At 42.2% G+C, this 21,169-nt stretch overlaps 1 protein-coding gene across 1 annotated transcript in view; it reads right to left on the bottom strand.

Moving 5' to 3' along the window:
* EXO1 (exonuclease 1) overlaps positions 1-20,794 on the bottom strand; it is a 34,343-nt gene extending 13,549 nt beyond the window's left edge. Inside the window, exons 1-11 of the mRNA XM_077761803.1 lie at positions 20,713-20,794; positions 20,058-20,419; positions 17,945-18,118; positions 15,248-15,367; positions 12,577-12,700; positions 11,253-11,390; positions 10,126-10,338; positions 8,528-8,715; positions 7,910-8,006; positions 3,862-4,087; positions 330-570 (exon numbers count right to left, since the gene is read on the bottom strand). Coding sequence (XP_077617929.1) covers positions 330-570; positions 3,862-4,087; positions 7,910-8,006; positions 8,528-8,715; positions 10,126-10,338; positions 11,253-11,390; positions 12,577-12,700; positions 15,248-15,367; positions 17,945-18,105 — 1,508 coding nt within the window. The 5' untranslated portion in view covers positions 18,106-18,118; positions 20,058-20,419; positions 20,713-20,794. The remainder of the gene's footprint in view (positions 1-329; positions 571-3,861; positions 4,088-7,909; positions 8,007-8,527; positions 8,716-10,125; positions 10,339-11,252; positions 11,391-12,576; positions 12,701-15,247; positions 15,368-17,944; positions 18,119-20,057; positions 20,420-20,712) is intronic.
* Between the last annotated feature and the right edge of the window lie 375 nt (positions 20,795-21,169).

Here is a 21,169-nt window from a genome sequence, read left to right as displayed (position 1 = left end):
CTGAAACAGGCTCCAGGCTCTGAGCTGGCAGTCAGCACAGAGCCCGACGCGGGGCTCGAACCCACGAACCGCGAGATCATGACCTAAGCGAAAGTCGGACGCTTAACCGACCAAGCCACCCAGGCGCCCCCCTACAACTCTTATTTTACTTCCACATGAAGAGAAGCTCGAGACATAGCTGCGCGCTCAGGTCCGGACCAGGACTCGGGGCGGCACGCACCGAGCAGGGGCTAAGCAGGCCCACACCCGCTCCGCGCTCCGGGGTTATTAAAACGGCTGAAGGAAGTATGGGCAGAGTCGCTAACACAACAGACACACGGCAGCCGTACCTGCTTCTGGTCCCGGGGACCACAACTGCGCCACTTGCTTCATTTCTTCTCTGTAAAAACGCTGCAAATTTATTTCTTGTCGTAGGTGGTGTGCTTATGGTATTTTTAGGAGTTCCATCCACCAGGTCAGGCAGGAGCATTTCAGAGTTCGAGGACATGTGACCTTCCGAGTTATCTTTCTTGGTCTTCTTAGTGAATGAAAGGGAATACTGACTCAGCAGATCGTCTTCCGACAGCTCCTCTAAACAGAAAGGAAAACGGTCTGTAAACCTGGTGCCACGTGCACACCCCGCCTTCAGGTCACAGCCCACGTCTCGCTGCCCTGAGGAGCCACGTGCACACCCGGCCTTCACGTCACACTGCCCTGAGGATGAAGTCCTCTGTCTTTAACCATGTGTCGCAAAGGAGACGTAAGAATGACTCAGAATGAAAAAGAAATTCCCTTTGGCTGTGGTTTACATTTTCACAAATTACTTAAGATTTAATGTCCATTGTTTGTAGGATTTTATGTGAAATTATGGAAACCAACATTTCAGGCTATGCTCAGTTCTGTAAGGCTGTATACTTATCATACTAATGACTTGATTTTGAAAGGAAAAGGGAATGAAGGCAATCCACATGCTAATACAGGATTCCCTGTTTGACTTTTAAAATGTTCCATAGAACCAGCAGCCATTTCAATACATCGCCCGTACGTCACGGCCTTGGAAGTGTATGTGACTGTCACGTAGTGAAGTTGTCTATGCTCTAGCTCTGATCCTCATTACCGAGCTCTGGGGCCCTAGAAACCTCTGTGACAAATGTATTCTATGGTATTAGAATAAATCATAAGAATAAGGAATACAGTAGGTTGACGCCTGACATAGGCAGCCACAGAGAGAGTGCTGAGGTGCTTTAAATCGGTCCAGCGAGTTCCGTGTGAGCAGCCTCCCTCGCTCAGGAGTAAGTGCTCACTACCTCATGAGGTCAGAAAAATGGTTGCGGGTACCAAAGACGAGAGATAAGATGATGCCTCAACTTTAAAGATGTATAGACTTTTAAGGAGCCACAGGTCTGTAAACTTGATTTTGATCCCTGGCAAAAGCCTACTTTTGTTTATTATGCAGAGAACTGTGAGCCCTTATGGAAAAAGAAAGCACAAATGCTGCAGGGTCCTCAGCAAGGTTTCTCCAGGCAGCAGCCATGCCAGGGCTTGCCTCATTTTCCTCCCGTGACAACATTGTTACACTAGGTATCTGGGGGAATTTCACGGACTTTGTGTGTTTTGAATTGAGCAGGACATCTCGGTGTCTCATCCTGGTGGGCAATGCAGAGCAAAATAACTGGATATTAGTTACTTTGTGGAGTTGCAGCACAGTGAAGAACCCCAAGTGTGAACGGCAGTCTGGGTCTAGCCCACGTTTCCTCAGTGTCCGCACACGTGCTGACTCCGTCAAATGTTACATAAGCAAACGCATTTTAACCAAAACTTTAAGACACGGGGAGCCATGCTTCACTAATTTCCAGGTGACACAGATAATACCCATATATTAGTAGACAATATGAAGATTTTTTTTTTTATAAAGACAGAACAATGGATTATAATGAAGATTGCCTCAATAGAGATAATTTCATTCACATTTCAGTTTAAAAATATAATTGAACCTGGTTTAACAACTAGTGGATTTTGAGTATAAACTCAGTAAATGCAGCAAAATGATAGGAATGTTAATAAAAGCTAACAGTATCTTAGCTTGTAATAATACAAGCATAGTCTCTGGGTGAAGGGCTGAAATAGTGACATAATTCTTAATATTTATTATGCTCTGTGTAAGAAGACTGCATTTCAACAACCACCGACTCTTATAGTCACACAATTATTAAAAACTGTATTGTATCCAAAGCACAACATAGTAGGTAAAAGACTGTTAGCTTGGAAAAGAAATTCAGGAGAGTCACAATGGCCATCTCTAAATATATGATGGGCTGCTAACTAAAGGGGTAAACTTCCTGTGGTTTTGTTTTGTTTGTGTGCCCAGGGCACAAAATCCAGTGATAGGTGGTAGTTATAGCACAAAAACTGACAGGTAAGAAGTTCCCTACATAAACTGAATAGCTGATTTTCATGGGAACAGAAGGGAAGGAAGGAACATGTACACTGTATTTGCTACATACCAGGGGCTTTTATAGGTTACCTTATAGAACATATACAAAAATTTGTGAATATGTAATATCGTTCCTATTTCAGAAGAGGAAACAAAGGTCCAGAGATATTATCAGGAGAAGATTTAGGTTCAGAAGGAATCAATACATTTTGACAAAAGATGAATAATCTGTACCTAAATTTACAAAGGGCTTGTTTTATTTTCGTTGTTAGACTTTCATTCATTCACGTAGATGTGTGAGGGAAAGGAGAGAGAGAAGACAGATTACAATTCTCCTTTCTACGTCTACACATCTCCTTGGAGAAAAATAAAACACCTTTCTCCAGGCATAGCTCTTCAGCACTTTTGTTCAACATTGAACTGGAGGTTCCAGAAGATGAGAAAAAGAAAAGAAGGAGGGGAAAAATGCTCAGTCAGTTGAGCATCTAACCTCATCTCAAGTCATGATCTCATGGCTTGTGAGTTCAAGCCCCGCGTTGGGCTCTGTGCTGACAGCTAGCTCAGAGCCTGGAGTCTGCTTCAAATTCTGTATCTCCCTCTCTCCTGCCCCTCCTGTGCTCACGCTCTATCTTTCTCTGTCTCTCTCTCAAAGATAAACATTAAAAAGAAAAAAAAAGGAAAGAAAACCCAATAGAGTTAAGTCAATTCTCCCCAAAACTGATCNTTTTGTTTATTCATGTGTGTGTGTTGGTGGAGGTGGGAGACAGAGAGAGAGGGAGAATCTGAAGCAGGCTCCAAGCTCTGAGCTATCAGCACAGAGCCCAACGCAGGGCTCGAACTCATGAACCACAAGATCATTACCTGAGCCAAAGTCAGACACTCAACCAACTGGGCCACCGAGATGCCCCTATTTATTTTTAAACTGACAAGCTGCTTCTAAAAATTGTGTCGAACTATAAAAATCACAGAATAGCTAAAATAACTTTGCAAAATAAGAATAAACTTAGAGGACTTCTATTACTTAATTCCAAGATTTACTATAAGGCTATGGTAATTAAGACACTGTTCTGGCATGAAGATGGGAAAAGAGGATACAGAATAAAGGAGCCTGAGACAGACTCACACATATATGGTCAAAGTCAGCTGATTGTTAACAAACGTGCCAAGGCAATTCCACAGGGAGAGGGCAATCTTTTAACAAATGGTGGTGGAACAAATGGATTGCCATAGACAAAACCAGTAAACCTGGATCCTAACCTCACAACATATAAAAAAATTAATTCAAAATGGATCCTAAGACCTAAAACTATTGAAGTTCTTAAAAAACAAACAAATAAACAAACAAATTAAGGAGAAAATCTTATTGACCTTGGGTTTGGCAAAGATTTCTTAAATGTGATCAATACTCACTAATATTTCACAATATATACCACAAGCAAAATACATACCACTTCTTGGTCTTTTCACAATGGACAGCTTCCTTGGAAGATTTAACCCTTTAACACTGATCACTTGTTCAGTGCCCACAGTACTTGGATTTTCCTTCCTTCTTGTAGCATCTGAAGCAATATTCAGCTCAAGTCTAGGGCAATAATTCTTATGCCAAATGCTATTAGCATTAGATGACTTCTGGCATGTTTTGTCACTCCAACTATGACTTCTTGATTGGGCAGGCTAAAATAGCAAAAAGGAAAAGGGTTATTTGAAGAAGGAAAATAGTCAAACCATTTCCCTATCAACATAAATTATAAGTAAATAATTAACTTACTCTCTTGAACAGTTTTTGAGGAAATATCTGTTCTTTAACAACATTTTCTACTTTGATGGTACTACACTTTTCCATTAAATGTGTCTTGTATTCCTGGATTGTTTCTTTTCTAATGAAGGTCAAGTGACCTTGTTAGCTCATTTTTAAGAAAAAGTAAATCTTCCTAAGATGAACAGTGCAAGAAATGAAAATGCACTTGAAGAAATGTAGCCAGAAAAAAAGTACTTTCTTTTAAATTTATTTTTAAAAAACATTTTACTTATTCTTTAGAGAGAGAGAGAGAGAGAGAGAAAGAGAGAGCATGTGCATGTGCAAGAGTCGGGGAGGGAGAGGGAGAGAACCTTAACCAGGTTCTATGCTCAGTGCAGAGCCTGATGCAGGGCTCAATCCCATGACCCTGGGATCATGACCTGAGCTGAAATCAAGAGTTGAATGGTCAACTGACTGAGCCATCCAGGCACTTACTTTTAAAATTTGAGTATTATTTCAAAAAATATTAACTAATCTGGCAGTAAGCGTCTGAATAGTCATTTGCATACCCTTTAGAAAGCACCTGAAAATTGAAACCATAAAATACTGCATTTAAAGTAATCACCCATCCCAACTCTAGAAAATGGTTGAATTCAAACCAAAACAATCTAATTTGCGAAAGCCTAGTTTTGACTAGAACCACACTTGGTACCATTTTTAGTGGGTAATCTGGAGAAACAAAGCTACTTTGGTCTACACTGAGTCTTTCATCAAAGTTTCTCTGACAGAGTTTATTGCCAGTAAGTGCTAGTAAGCAATCATTCTCAATGCCAATATAAGTTATTCACAATTACAACACATTATGGATCTAGTAAGAGGATAGCAATCATACTCTGACAGAGAGGCAAAGGGAAAAATTAACAAAGGCATAAAAAATGTTAGTATTTAGGACATGAATTCCACTCAACAAAAATCCCACCTAACTTGGAATCTAATCTAAGTTCTCAAAGAAAGGATAAAAATAAATAAAACAAGATGACATTATTCAAGATAGACTTTGAGAATTATCAAGGAAGATAATTTAGAATAACTGAGGGAATGGTTATAAAAAAACAGCTTAATCATAATGGCTCATGGCAAAAGATCCCATTGACAGTTTTATTGAAAAAAGAGAACAGGCAAGTAGAAAACCAGACCGGGAAGAGTAAATTTTAAATAAAAAGGATCAATTAGCTTCTACAGTTAAGGATTCCTACAGAAATTTCTCCATAAAAGGATGGACATCCTAGTGAGCCATGATACTCTCATTAGTGACTGGACAGATTCCACACAGCCAACTCTTTTAGAGTTTCTGAGGCAAAGAAACAACTTAAGAATCATTCCTGATGAGATTATAATATCAGTAATTCAAATGTGTAAAGTAGATAGCAGAGTAAATACTTTTCAGTCCCCTTCTGATTATCATTCAACTAAAACAAAACACAAATTTTACTCCCGTCTGCAGTAAAATTAGGAGATATCTGTGTTATCCAGGGTATAGACAGAGGAGTTTTAAGAACTTAGCAGAAGAGAAGTCAAGCCCAAGAGTCTGCAGAAAAGAATACCAAAGAGAAATCAATTTCACCTACACAAACATGAGAAAAGCTCAGGGAATTAAGTCACCAGGTACCACACAGGCCCTACATGAGGGAATGTGACGAAGAGGAGGATTATTTGACCCCTGGGCCTTTATCTTCCATCTGACCATACAGTCAACTCACACCTACCTACCTTCAGAACCAGACCAACCGTTCAGTTGAAACCCAGAAACAGCAGACACTTCAGAAGGTGGAAGATCCTTTTATCTAAAGACAGAGATCAAGTGGAAGGCTCACCCCAACTCACTTTCCCTAACTTGCTCTTAAAATGCAAACTGCCACGTTTCCGTGTGCAACTACAAACTGTAGGATCTCTTTTGGAAAAATGGAACCATGCAGAGAAAACATGCTGACATCTGGGAATTCACAAAATCAAGCCCCCTTGTTGGCAACCAGACCTCCCAAGAGTAAGGCCCAAAACCGTAAGCCCCACTTGTTTACCAAATCTTCTCGAGCTTCTCGGTGCTTCTCTCACAAAGGAACAAATAGGCAGGAGGCCTCAGATATTTGAAGAAAAGTCTCCACCATGAAAGAAAAAAGGCCAAAACAAGTAGGCAAAAACAATCCAGAGCAGAGAATGCAGACAACAACAGAAAATGTGCAAGAAATTATAAGTGGTATTCTCAGAGAAAGATCCATGAAACGGGATCTTTAAAAAAGTACAATTAAAAAAAAGTGCCCTTAGGTATGAAAATAATAGTAAAAATTTCAACCGAATTTTCGGCAATGATAGAAATGCTGTGTGCTGTCCAACATGGTGGCCACTAAGCATTTGTAAGGTGTCCGGTGCAACTGAGGAACTAATTTTAAATTTTATTCAATGTTAATTAATTTAAATGGCCACACGTGGCTACTGGCTATTACACTGGATAGTGCAAAGTTGAAAGACAAACATTTCCCAGAGAAAACAAAAGACAAAGACATGAATAAGTAAAATTTGAAGACTAAGAAATCTAACACATAATTAATAGAGAAGTTCTAGGTAAACAGTAAAGAGGAAATAGCACCCTGAGTGTAAGGTTTACATGACTTGAGTTGATCAACATATGGTTCTTTCCTAGTATCATTAGGGATTTGTGCCCCCTTGGTAGGCTTGGCTTATTTCAGCTGACAGTAATGATTTCTTTTCAACGCTCAACTGGTCACCAGTTTATCAGTGGTCACCTTCTCCAGGCTCACCTGTTTTTTTCTCAAGGCCCTCTGTTCCCTCACGTGGGAACACTGGGACACTCCTGGGCCAGCCATAATGAACTACTTACTACCCTCTTCCACCCATGCTTCAGCCTGGAGTCACTCATCATCTTGAAAATCTCCACTAATCTTTTCAAACCCAGGACACATCAGTTTGTTCACAAAGAGACAGCCAAAAGCTTGGCCTGGGATTGTTAACTTCCCAATTTATTAAATGTGTGATCTTGGGCAAGTTCCCTAACCTCCCTCTCGTTGTTTCCTCATCTCTAAAATGGGAATAATAGTAGTGACCTCACAGGCTTGTTGAAGAGTAAATGAGTTACTATGTGTAAGGTTATTAGAATTGCATTCAGAACGTAGTAATGCCCAGTAAATGTTTGCTACGATTATTACGAAGCATTTTCTCCAGTGGAGTCAGGTGCATGGCCTTTCTTTTTCATGGATCCTAGAATACATCTCTAATACAGAACTGAATCACGTTTCTATAGATATAACCACATTTTCCTCCCCTAAGGAATGAGCACCCGAGAGGATGAATTATATTTTACCTTTGTTTTTATTCCAGAATACTAGCTAACCTATGCTTATTACAGTGCTTAATAAATGCCCAGTCAGGAACTGAATTAGTGAGCAAGGGTGGAAAGACCTGAATTGTCAGACCAGAAGCTTTGTCAAAGAAGAAACTATCCTTCAGGGGTACAACTTCAAAGCAAAAGGACTGAGCAACGAAAGAGAAGCCAAAGTTTATTTCCAAGTGTTCTAGTCTGAGAATGAAAGAGGTCATGTAACTGATATTCATTCCTTCCATAGATAAACATGGTAAAATACAGCAGCCAAGTTCTTAATGCCCTGCCTTTATGAAAATTATACTCTGCTGGGAAGAATCACAAAGTAAACCATGGGGACGTAATTCATGTGGTGGAAAGTTACCGTAGCAGTGTCGGGATTGTAGTTATCGATCTGTTCAAAAGTATTTATGTCTTTGTTTCCAAGTGCTATTTGAAGAGCTATGGAATCATCAAAATACCTAGGTTGGTAAGATTAAGGAAAAATGCTTTTATTAACAACCAAATGAGCGTAATTAGGACCGAAAAGTGCTTCTGATTGTCACAGAAAGTGCTCAGGCTCACAGCTCCAGCAGATCCAGCATGACTGAAAGCACAGGTGTCTACTTGCCGCTGCAGGGGTGGCTGTGTTGGGGAAGCAAAAGGGAGTCCTGGCCATCACCTCCGTGACCCCGCGCTCTGACTCGCCCTGAGCGTATGTAGCCTGGGGTTAGGAGCAAGGCACATGGTGTGTACCCGTGCCCCGGATGGCCCTCCTAATAGATCGAGTTCGTTTGCTGAGAACTGCCCACCTTTGCCACGTGTACCTTAAGTGACTGGCTCGGTACACACTTCTGTCAAGTTAACCTAAGTAATTAGCAAGTTATAAACCAAAAGTTGCTCTAAATTTTCATTAGCATGGTATTTTAATGCCTCACTAAAATAGCTCTATAAAAATATGGAAGAAGTGCAAAATTCTATAGTTCTCACTCAGAAAGGATACTTCCCAGCGTAGTTCAGTGTTTCAGGATCAATGTCGTCTTCATAGGCATTCAGAGGGATGAGTTGCCTTTTGATGGGATCAAAAACTAGCTGATAAAGAAACGTATTGTTGGCCCGAATAAATCCTTTGATGTAATCTTCTGGTACTGTTATATTCATCTTAAGATAGTGTCCAATTTTCCTGATGACCTATGATGGATGTAAAAATATTTACTGGTTATCTGCAAAAACAGAATAGGGAATGTATCATCTCCAAGACCAACTGGTTCACATTAGAGAAGGCTGAGGCGAGACAGAATATCAATTGCTTTTATCTACATTAAAAACCTCTGCTAGCAAACACAACCATGTCATAGCACTAAAAATTGTCTCTATGACAGTATCTTCTTCGATTTTTCTGTTATTAACCCAAAGAATGAGCAGTTCAGTTACAACGTCAAGTTTATATTCCCGCATGTGATGTTAGACACATTCCTCACTCTTGAAGTCCCTTTTATCCAAAAAGCAAAATATAACACATAAAACCTGAGCACTAAGAAGGGAGTCACCACTGTAATTTGTTACAGTCCTGGATGATTGAAGCTGAAAGTGGTTTAAATACTTTGCATCACACTCACAGGCGGAGAAGAGCCAGAGAGTGGGAATTGGTGATCCCGTGGTCACAAGTTAGTTAGTGCCTGCGGCTCCGTTCCCAGCTCTGGCACTGCGTCCTGGTGAGAACTGTCCAAGGTGGGTAGAGGAAATGAGCTTAACATATGCTTATTTTTTAAGGTAAAGATATCTGAGAAATGATAGAGTGGCTGAGGTAGGGGGGTTCTCAGCTTCCCAGAGGATACATGCGAGATTGCATCAGACTGTATGAGGATGTAGATATGGGAAACAACTGTCTCCTATGAAGCCATGTTGGAGATTTACATAAATGTGCAATTCCTGTCATTTTCCTGTTTTTAGAAGACACAGCTATTTTTCTTTAAAATATGCTATATGTGCTGAGAGAAAGAGTATGCATAAATGGGGCAGAAGCAGAGAGAGAGAGAGAGAGAGAGAGAGAGAATTTCAAAGCCCAATGCAAGGCTCGATCTCACAAACCGTAAGATCATGACCTGAGCCGAAACCAAGAATTGGACACTTAACTAAGCCACCCAGGTGCCCCATGAATTTATTCTTAAGTTTAAATTAATAAACATTTTAGTTTTATTTGAATTTGTAAATATAAATAGCTATAACCGATTTAACAAAACTTATTGCCACCAAGAGCTCTTAAGGGCATTAAATGGATCCTGAGACCGAAAGTTGAGAGTGATTGCAACAGAGAATAGGACAGAAACTGGAAGATAATTTTAACATGAATTTTATCTATAACAGTTGCCCTTAAGTTCCTTTATAATAGTCTTCGTTGAAAAAATTTTGTCAGTTGCTTAAAACAGGTCCATCCATTGCCAGAAGCAAAATTCTAGTGTTTTCGTCATTTTTTCCCTTCAGTGACATAATATGGGCTGTTAGCAGGATGGAGTACTTAAAATGCATATTCCGAGGGGCGTATCTATGCTGGAAGAAACGGCTTGGAAACTGAATACGGCACAGGTGGATCACTCTTACCTTGACAATATCGGGGTTATTGGCTAGTCTGAGCACTTTGCAGGCCTTCGCTAGCCCGATCCCTCGCAACGAGGAGAGGTAGTCGCAGCCTGAAAGTATGCACATGTACCGGAACTTCTCCTCGGTGAACACATCCCCGAGCTGTTTGCACATTCCCAGCCGGGCCTGGTCAATTTCTAGCCCATTTCCAAACTGGTCCATTTTTAAAATCACCTTCAAAAGGAAGGGAAAGTGTTAATACCTGGAAGGGCCATTTTAATGTTTCATTATCTAATCCATTGCAAGAATTCTTTCTTGTTATTTAGCACCACATTGAGAGAGGAGAGATAGGCCAGGTCATCACTGTGCAACTTGTAAATAAATTAAGCTGAAACACAGAGTATGTGCAGACAAAGTCATGTGCCCGTGCTCCTTTGTCCTGAGTCTGGTGGAAAGAATGCCCTTTCTGCACCTCTTACCCACTACTGACATTCATGGTTGTCATAGCGATCAAATAGTAATTCATACAGAAATCCTTTTTCTTAACGTAATACATGTTCATTGTTCAGGACTTGGAAAACATGTTAATTCAGGAAGAAAACAGAAGTTGCCTGACATCTCTCTTTATTATCCAGCACTACCCCTTCAATAGGCCCTTCTGGCTGTGTATAAAATATATGGATAATATAAACAACATTGGCAGTAACAAAAATGAGATCTTAGAGTTTGTATCTTAATCCCCCCCTTACTATGTCATGATAAAATTTTCTATTAATCAGTTTTATACATAATTCTAAGTAACTGCAAAACATGCTATTAGGTAAGTTACTTACCTCACCTAACTGAAAAAATATAAAGCATATAAGTTATCATTACCAAAATAAGAATAGGAAGTCTAAACTCTACTGAAGAATTTGGATAAAACGAAACCTTCTAACCTTAAGAGCTTACTTTGAAAAAGTGTCCAGATTACACAAATGTCAAGCAGCGAAATCTTGCATTTTAAATAAAATAATCATCAGCATTGTAAAGTAGATATCAACTGTAGATATCTACTGATTAAATGATTCCTGGAAAAGAAAAACCTTAGCACCTTGATTTACACCATTGCCAAATGCACAGAAAAGCAGTATGTGGTAAGTAGGTACCTTTTTACAGCCAAAAGCAAGGAGATCAGAGTCCTCTGTGATTATGGCTTGAACAATACCAGCTTTGTTAAGATAGGCCAGCTGTGCGTCTGCTTCGTACGGAGCCACGAGACAATCTACTCCCTGGGACCGAGCCGCCTGCCAGAGAGGATCAGGGTCAGTGTCCAGCACGGCATCTGGACAGCACCAAACAACTTCCGGTCTTACTAGCAGCCTCAGCATGCACATGCTGATATTGTTTCAGAAGTCATTTCCATTTAAGTTTTTCTACTTTTAGTCCTAGTATATACTGAACTAACCATAGAGCCACAAAGAATTCTTTTTTTAAAAAATCACTTTAGGGGCACCTGGGTGGCTCAGTCAGTTAAGTACCCGACTTCGGCCCAGGTCATGACATCACGGTTCGTTCGAGCCCCGTGTTGAGCTCTCTGCTGTCAATGCAGAGCCTGCTTCATATCCTGTGTCTCCTTCACTCTACTCCTCCAGCCTCTCTGTCTCTCAAAAAGAAATAAACAGAAAATCAATCAATCAATCGCTTTATAAATTTGGAGAAAATATTGCTGTACATTCAGAGGGAGAAAAAATTACAAGCCAGAAAACCTGAATTATTTCAAATTGTAGAAAGCTTGCATCTTCAGAATGGCTACGCTCCAAAAGCGTACAAGACATTTGTTTAGAGCTCTGAATATATTTTCCCCATAAAAATAATATGTTTTCTTTTCACACTGCAGAAGTCTACCTGACACTTGTTTTGGTAAAACTACTGAATTTAATCACTATTATTTACCTTCCCATTTGTTTACCAAACAGTTTGAACAGAGGCCTGAAGGAGGGGAAGTGAGGGCTGGGACCTCGGGCCACTGAAGGTCTATGGTGGTAAGAAGCTTCTACGCAGAAGCTGACTGAGGAAGATTAGGGCTGGAGAGTTCCAGAGTCGGTGAGGCTTGTTTGACAGACCTGACGGCCTCGGGAGTGAAGGTTATACGTGCTGAAGACTACAGGCAGTGGGGTGAGACTAACACTCCAGGAATTAACCCTTCCGTCCCTACAGAACAAGGTGCCCACGGAGCTCATCTAAGTCATGTATTTAAAAATGAACAGCATCTCTTAGTCCTTAGGATTTCTCCCTCGGAGGCTGTTGGACTCCTCTCCTCCGTCCAGAGATCCTGCTTCCTCTTCCCGAGATCTGCCACTTCCTTGAGGCTAGGCCTACATTAGCTCCCCTCCCTTCATTTTCTCGCTCTCCCCTCAATAGACAACTCAGAACTCGCTTTGATGAGCTTGGCCAGTTGTTTACTTTGGCTCCATTTCCTATTGGGCTTACTTTAATGACTTTGTGGGCCATCACATGTGTGATATTGACAGCGCGGGTAAAACATTCTCTGGCTTCTGAAACCTTCCCCTCACGAAGAAGCTGCTTTCCTTTAAGAAGATTGGCTTGTCGTCTTCTGCAAGGGGGAAAAGAAATATTAAGGGGCTGACTCAAGAAACTGTAATAAAATGGGTAATTCGAGAAATTTTCCTAGGGGGAGAAAATGAAGTTTGACTCATTGGACAGTGTGTCCCAGGTGCTTGAGAACATCAACCTGGATCTTTCAGGCTTCTGGTCAACCAGAACACAGGTGACTTATCATGGACGCACACATACTCATCCTCGGACTTTTCTACAGCAACGCTCTATGTCAAAAGTAACTAAGACACTTTAAAAAATGTGAGTCAAGGCTTTTACACCATCAAAACTTTCAAGTATAAAGGGTGCACCTTTATCGACATATGAATGGGAAGAAAGCCTACACAGAAGGAGAAAGAAATTTTAGCTGTTTTCAATAGTCATATCAGTATTTTATTCTGAATCTATTTGGGAGTATAATAAAAAGCATACATTTGTTTTGGGATAGAATGAGTCATTAGAAGATACTCCAACTTCATCATCCCTTTACCCTTGAAAATAAGGATTCTAGGTGTCGAAGAAAGGAGATGAAGATGCATTACACAAGAAGTAAAAACCCTGTAGTCCTGAGTCTGAGTTGGAAGAATCAGTCATGAGAACTCATGAGGTTTTCATCTTTAGGTAAATGTGCACGTACATATACAAATTCCCTAGTTCCAGAGACTGGGCTCCACGGAGGAAGAGACTTGTAGGAAAGGATTCCCCGCTCACTGCTACAGTGGCACAGAAAAAGCTGATCTTTTAAAAAGGGTATACAAGACAGAGCCAGGCAGATGAGACATTTTTTTTTAGCCATTCCTGAGCTTGGCAAGAGAAAATTAAGAAGTATCTGCAATTGGAATTAAGACCCAGTGGGGCACAGCTGGGTAGGATGTGGTTTGGACTAGTCGCTCAGCCGCCCTGGTTTAGGATGGTCACCAATCCTTTCAGAACTAACCTAGAACGCACTAACTTTTTATTAAGAGTACATTTTGTAAACGGTACATACACTATTTGTAATAGAATCTGGGCTCAGTTTCAGTTATTCCTTTATAAACACACTTAGTAAAGGTCTGGCCTTAAGAATCAGAACCCTCCCCGCTGAGACTGATGTGACGCCGTGTGTGAGTCAGAGCCCTCCATGTACAGCTAGGTCCCAAAACCTAGGTCTGAAAAACTCTAACCGGGTCAAGGCCAGGAGAGAGAGCAGAGCCGGGGCAGCAGCACCCTAACAGAAGGGCCCCTCAGCAAGGCTTACTTCTGCTGGGTGTGACTCACACTAGCTCTGACAACTATGTCCAGGGGTCTTTCCTACACAACACAATGCAACGACTCCTGGACCGAGAAACACAGAGAGGGGACAATGGGAGCAGGTGCATATGAGGGGGTAGCTGCTTTACTAAAATACAGAAGTTCTTTCTGAGGCCTGTTGTTACAAAATTACTAGAATCTGTGAAGTTAAATATGAATGATAAAATTTCTAGGTTAACTATTAAGAGAAACAGACCACATTACGTTTCAACTAGAAACAAGAGACAAGAAAGGTAGAAAAAACAATCCAGAAGTCAAGCAAGGTGGGGGTCACCTCCCCCCAAAAAGAGGGAGATGGACAAGTATAAAATGCCAAGTAAGAGAAGAGAAACAAGGTATTAAAATATATTAGTAATTAACGGTCAATGTGAAAGGAATAAACTCTTTGTTTAAAAGATTTTCAGGGGCACTTGGGTGGCTTAGTCAGTTGAATGTCTGACTCTTGGTTTGGCTCAGGTCATGATCTCACAGTTTCTGGAGTGTAAGCCCCGCATCCTGCTCTGTGGTGGCAGCGCGAACTGCTTGGAATTCTCTCTCTCTGCCCCTCCCTTGTTCATGCTCAGTCTCTCTCAAAATAATAAATAAACTTAAATTTTTTTTTTCAAAAAATGACAAAGATTGACAGAATGGTTAAAAAAAACAGAAACATACTAATGTGTTCTTTCTAAGAGACAAATCTAAAAGCCAATGATGAAATAAAGCTAAAGGTAATAAAAAAAAAAAAAACCACTGGGAACATAGAAGGAAAAGCTATGGCTATGGTAATAATCAGACAGAAAAGACTTTAGAACAAAAAAGAATAAGTAGGGACTAGAAGATTCAAAACTAAAAGAGTTACCACAGAATGTAACTAATTCTAAGTTTGAATGCAACCAATAAAACAGCTTCAAAATAAACAAAACAAAAATGAACAGAACTATGAGGTAATTGACAAATCCATTACCAAATCTGAACATACTTATCTCAATAATTTATGGATTAAGTAGACACACACACACGACAAAAAAAAAAAGTAAAAAATAGATTTGAGCACCATAATCAAAACTTGACTTACTGGACAGATAATCAATCTTCCTCTTAATAACTGAAAATACACATTCCTTTCTAGCACACATGGAACATTTCAAGAAATTTGCTGAAGTACTAAATTCTGAGGCAAGCCTCAAGAAATTAAAATTCAAGAAAATTGGTGTATAGACTACAGCATTAGACCTTAACACAATTAAACTAGAGAGTGAATAGGGAATCAACTTACTCTCTTCTAGATTTTTCCACTTCCTTTTTAGAAGGTAAAGTACATCCATCAAATACAAGAATAGGCTTGATCCCATGAGAGAGTAACATATTTACAAATTTCATACAAAATCCTACATACCTATGAAAATAAAGAAAAATACATTTAGGCACATTGTATATTGTAAGGTAATGCTCTTTTTAAAACCAGAGATGGGTGGATTTATGAACAGGAAAGGTTCTTTTCCTCCCTCCCTCCGTTCGTTCTTTCTTTCTTAGCAAATGTTTACACCAGACACGGAAACTCTAATTTAGACTTCAGGGTTTAAATTCTGCCTTGGATCCTAACGGGCTATGTGACAGCTAATGAGTTACTGACACTCCAAGCCCTGCTTTTCTCATCTATAGATCAAGAGGCTTTGACATCCCTTCCAGTTCTGATATTTTGTGGTTCCAAATCTTGCCGTTTCCCCTTTTTTCTTTCCAAAATTTCAAATCTACTGAAAAGTTGAGAGAACAGTACAATGAATACCTGATCCCTCCAACCATTCCAGTATCACCTTCAAGAAATCTGACAGCAACAAGATATCACCTAATATACAGCGTGTACTAAATTTTGTCCAATTGTCCCAATATCTCTTATAAACCAGTGTGCCCTGTGAAGGTTTGACAACCAGTGGGGGCTAAGGGGTGCCTGTTCCATAGCATCTGTCCTTTCCCCTGACATGAAGGTATTACAATGGTGGATAAGCTACCAATGCGGGGTCACGGAATGCTGAACTGGGAGAAGACAGTGAACTTGGATGCGTCGGCTGCAGCACATTGCTACATCCCACCCCCAACGGTCCAGGATCCAAACAAGGATCGGGCATTGCATTTAGTTTTCTATTCTGGCAAGGCAATTAACAGGACAGAAAGAGCTACATCACAACTTCCCTCATTTATAAAGAAAAAGATATTTTAACTAAAGCATAGAAATAGGTATAATCTTGGGGCGCCTGGGTGGCTCAGTTGGTTAAGATCCGACTTCGGCTCAGGTCAGATCTCACGGTTTGTGGGTTCGAGCCCCACATCAGGCTCTGTGCTGACAGCTCAGAGCCTGGAGCCTGTTTCGGATTCTGTGTCTCCTTCTCTCTTTGCCCCTCCCCTACTCATGCTCTGTCTCTTTCTGTCTCAAAAATAAATAAACTATAAAAAAAAATAAAGAGAAAAGAAATAGGTATAATCTTAAAACATAGTCTTTTAAATCACATATACTCATCTTAATGAAAGACTCACTATGTTGCCCTTATTCTTTTTATTGTCAGCCAGTGACAGAACACTGGTCTATAGAACAATGACTCTGTACCAATTCTCGAGCTACTGATTAAGGATCATGTAAAAATAAGAGGAAGCAAATATAAAATCATAGAAAATCTTAAAGGAAATTCATACACTTTTTAACAAGACAGAATACACCAGACACCTGATGCCCACATACTTTACAGACATCTTCCCAGCTCAGCACTTGAGGCCTACCTCGTTCTTAGAATGGTCATAAAGCCTTATCATACACTTATCCAAACTTTCTGACCTTTTCTGGTTAACATCCCTGTTCAAAGACGGACAAGAAAAAGAAACCCTATCAAAAGTGACTTATTAGTTGCTGTAGGGGGGAAAAAAATGAACTCCTCAGTATTTTATTCAAAGTCCTGAAACGTTTTTGTCCAATAAATGACTACGTGGCAGATCTGTGGAGTTCATCACCCACATCTCAAATGAAGGATATTCTCTGTATTTTGGACAATTCTTCCGATTAGTCAAATATCTCAGAATCCCCAAGAACTGTAAAAAAACTCGAGACAGTTCTTCCCCAGGGAAGAACTATTCAAGTAAACACTGAAGGCAGCACTGAAAAACTGGTAGTCTTCAAGTACAACTGCAGCTATTCAAACTTAGTGGCGGACAAACAGCTGCCTTCAAAAATGATGTCAACAGATCGGAGGGGCATTGGTGCCGAGGCTCCTTCAGATCCCACACATACTGTTCCAGGTGACTTTTGGTCAATTTAACCTGATAGGCCTGAAAGCCCAGAACATTCACCATTCAATGTTTCCTCCCAGAAACAAACAGCATTAACACATTTTACCTATCTATTATGATTAATTCAGTCCTATTAAGATCCGTGAGCTCTTCTTCTGGAGATAAATTACATATTGCAAAAAAAGAAAATTCATGATAGTGATGAAATCTCTCTGGCAGATCTCTGTTCTAAAATTATACTTTGTTTTTCTAATGTTTCTATTTAAAAAATAGAAAAGATATTGGTCCATGAACCTGCATCAAATGAGGTCAGAGTTCTGATGTGATGTCAGCAAGGCCCAATCATTTTTGACCCCAGGTAAAAGAAAAAGGGGGTCAGAACACCTTGTCCCTTTGAAGCGAGTGCTCTGTTTTGTTTGTATCCAAGAAGGTGGAGTCTAAAACAGGATTTTCAGAACACTGTTAAAAAGTCTCTTAGATAAAGAACAAAGGAGACAATCTTTGTTTTTTGTCCTTCCGCGTCTTGATACTGTATCACAGGATGAAGTTCCTGATTTGGCAATGTTCTAAAACAGTTTCATTCTTGATAAACCTGGCATGGAGTGAAAATGATCCCTTTCTGGAAAAAAAAAAAAAAAAAAGGCAATAGAAGTCTCAGTCTTAACTGGGAGGGCATTAATACAAGGTGCAGACTTACTTATCAGTAGGTTCCCCTTTGGCTAGTTTTTCAGCACAAGCAATAGCTCCTTTGTGAAGCCAGCAATATGTATCCACAGCTACTGCCTGTCCTTTATACTTCCTCACATGGATCGGTTCAGAAGCTTCTTTGATAAATTGCAGTAATCCATGTATCCCCATCGTGCCAAGTTAACTACATGATATGGGAGGAGAAAGGGAAAACAGCAAGATTTAAAGCAAAATATGTTTACCCAAAAGTTATAGAAAAATATAAGAAGAGATTAGAAACTGATATAATAACTGCTATCATTTAGATATTTGAGAATTACCGCTCTTTTATACTTAATTGGGCTCTTCCCTGCCAACAATTCTCCCGGTCTAGAATACTTATGCTAACCGCAACACTAACTTTAATGTCACTTGATAGTCCCTTAACATTTATTCTTTCCAAAGAGCTTTCCCACTTGGAATCATCATGTACATTCCAAGCCGCTAACACACTACTAGGCACACAGAAGGTGCTAACGAGAATCTTGGCTCACCCCTGTTCTGACCCCCCAGGAATCCGTAAGTCTACTTTAACATATAAAAATTCCTTTGAAACTTTATCTCAACTCCCCCAAGATATACGACATTGTTAAAATCCACAAAAGTGCATGCTACAGCATCACACTGCCTCTACCCAGGCGTGTTAAGAGCCAGCATGCAAATGGGCATAGGAATGGAAACTCCAAACAGTAGGAAAGTAGGCATTTCAGCTGAGAAAATAATCAAGCAGATTTACAGAAGTAGATCGGTACATGTTTAGGACCTAAATTCACTGCCATCAGAATGTCTTATTCCAACCAACCAGCATTCTGGTAAGGAGCAGTGAAGGCGTCTAGCAACAACTCCATCAGACTCTCTGAAAGCTACTCCAAAGAAATGTGAAAGTGTGCTTGCTGCGCAAAATACAGCATTCAGACGAATGCTTCCTTCACTCCCTACCCCCTTCTGCCTACGTCCCTCCTAGACAGAAATTCTGGACAAGGATGGGAGGGTTATCTACACCCACCCCTACCCAGTCGAAAATGCACATATGCCTTTTGACTCCCCCCAAACTTAAAGCCTTACCAATAACATGAAGTCGGCTACCGTATATTTCATCTTACATGTTTTAAACACTGTATTCTTATAGTGAGCTAGAGAGAAGAAAATGTTAAGATCACAAGAAAAGTACACTTAGAGTACTGATGAGGGAGGGAGTGTGGGGCAAGCGGAGGGCAAAGTGCGCCCCCTGCCGGGTGGAATATGTGTGATACTCCTTGGACACTCCCGGCTACCCAAGAACAAAGGAAAGGGGTTTTAAAAGTGCTCACCATGGTGAGGTGGGAAACTAAGGCGGATGAAAAATTAAATTCCCTTACTGCCTACAGCCAGTGCACTGACAAGTCCTTGAAACCGGCAGAGTGACCTCCCTCTAGCTCAGCTGCCTTGACGATGACACTTGGCTGGGGGCGAAAGAGAATCGTGGCTCGGCCCTGTGCTGACCACCCCCCAGGAATCCGTAAGTCTACTTTAACATATAAAAATTCCTTTGAAACTTCATCTCAACTCCCCCAAGATATGCGCTGAAAATCCTACTCCAAGCTTATGACCCTCCATATGTAAATGAAGGACCCCGCGACTGAGGTTTTACCAAACAGGAATAGATGGCGTTTTCCTAACAGCAGCTCAAGGACCTGGGAACCTTGTTTCTAAAACTCCTTAGAGACTTCCTCTATCCCCGACCCCCCCAACCGTAGGGTATATAATCAGTTACCCCAAAGGACCCCACTGCAGCCCTTCCTGTCCACGGTCCCGACCTGTGCTTTAATGAAGTCACCTTTTTGCACCAAAGACGTCTTCAAGAATTCTTTCTCGGCCGTCGGCTCCAGAGCCCCCCCCATCACCCCGAAACTGTATCCAAAACACCCGTTTGCCGTGGACCCTCACAGTTCAAACCCCCGTTGTTCAAGGGTCAGCTGTCCTCCCCCCACCCCCACGATAAAGGCTGAAAGCAATGGGGCTGAACAGGCTTGGTGTTGGCGCACATCAACCTCTCCCACCTTTGGGGGGAAAGGAGGCAAGTCCGGGGTGGAAGTCGGCCTCACCTCGATGCGCTCTAGTTCCGCACCAGCTGCGGAGCCAGGTGGGGGGATTCTGACGCTTACGGACGGCAGGTAATCTGGCTGCAGGTGCTCCTCAAGCCGCGGTTTGAGAAAAGCAATTATTAGCCTCCTACGTCGCAGACAAGGCCTCTAAAAGGGGTTTTCTTCCACTCTGGGGAAAGCTGACGCGGCACACATTCTGTGAAGCTGATGTCTCTTCGAAGCTGGGTGAAGACGCCCGCGTGAACCTTTCCTGCTGAGCGCCGTGCGAATGGCCGGGGGCGCCAGCTGCGGCTCCGCTCCTGCTCACGGCCTGTGCACGCGCGGCCCGCAGGCCCATTCCCGGAGGGCACGCGTCCGTTCGCCTGCACGACATCAAGGGGACGGTTCACTTTCCACACTTAAAGGCCGGGGGAGGCTGCTAGGTCGGCGGCAGCCCCGGGCCGCCCCGCACGGCGGTCTGCACTTGGGGCTCTGCGGCCGGGTCGGGGAGATGCCCGCGGGACCTCCCCCCGGCCCTGGAAGACTCGAGCTGAGAGGACGCCACCCAGGCCCACGCGCAGCCCGTTCCGCTCCCTCTCGGGGCAGGGCTCTCCCCGTCCGCCCCAAGGGAGCCGGGAGGGGGCTCCGAAAGCCGCCCCGAACGCCCCCAACTCACCTGGGCCAGGGCGCCCGAGGCAGGCGGCTAGGGACGCAGTCGGCCGGGAGGCAGCCGAGCACCAAAGACTTTTCAATTTGCGCGGGAGAGCCCGAGGCCCCGCCCCAGCGGAAGTGACGCCAGAGCGCCCCTCCGCGACGCCGGAGCCGCCTCCCGTGGCCTCCGCTTCCGGGATCCGAGCTCCGCTCCTCGTGGAACGNGGGAAACGGCCCCCGGAAGTGGGTAGGTTTCACTCGCCGGCGCTGCTGGGAGTTGTAGTTCTCTGCGCATTGCGGCCTCAGGGCGGGGCTGCCGAGGTTTAAAGAGCGCCATCGCGTGTTTGTGGGGAGGTGTTTAAACCTGAACGGTCCCTGCTGCAAATTAGCCGCTTAGCCCCCGTGGTGTGCTGTGAATCCCGAGGCTCTCCAGCGATGGCTGCGCGGGGGGCTCCGGGAAAACGAGACGCGTCCTGAGTTAT

Source organism: Crocuta crocuta, unplaced genomic scaffold (genome assembly GCF_008692635.1).
Source record: "Crocuta crocuta isolate KB4526 unplaced genomic scaffold, BGI_CrCroc_1.0 scaffold243, whole genome shotgun sequence".
Classification (NCBI taxonomy): domain Eukaryota; kingdom Metazoa; phylum Chordata; class Mammalia; order Carnivora; family Hyaenidae; genus Crocuta; species Crocuta crocuta.
This window is presented reverse-complemented; position numbering and strand designations above follow the sequence as displayed.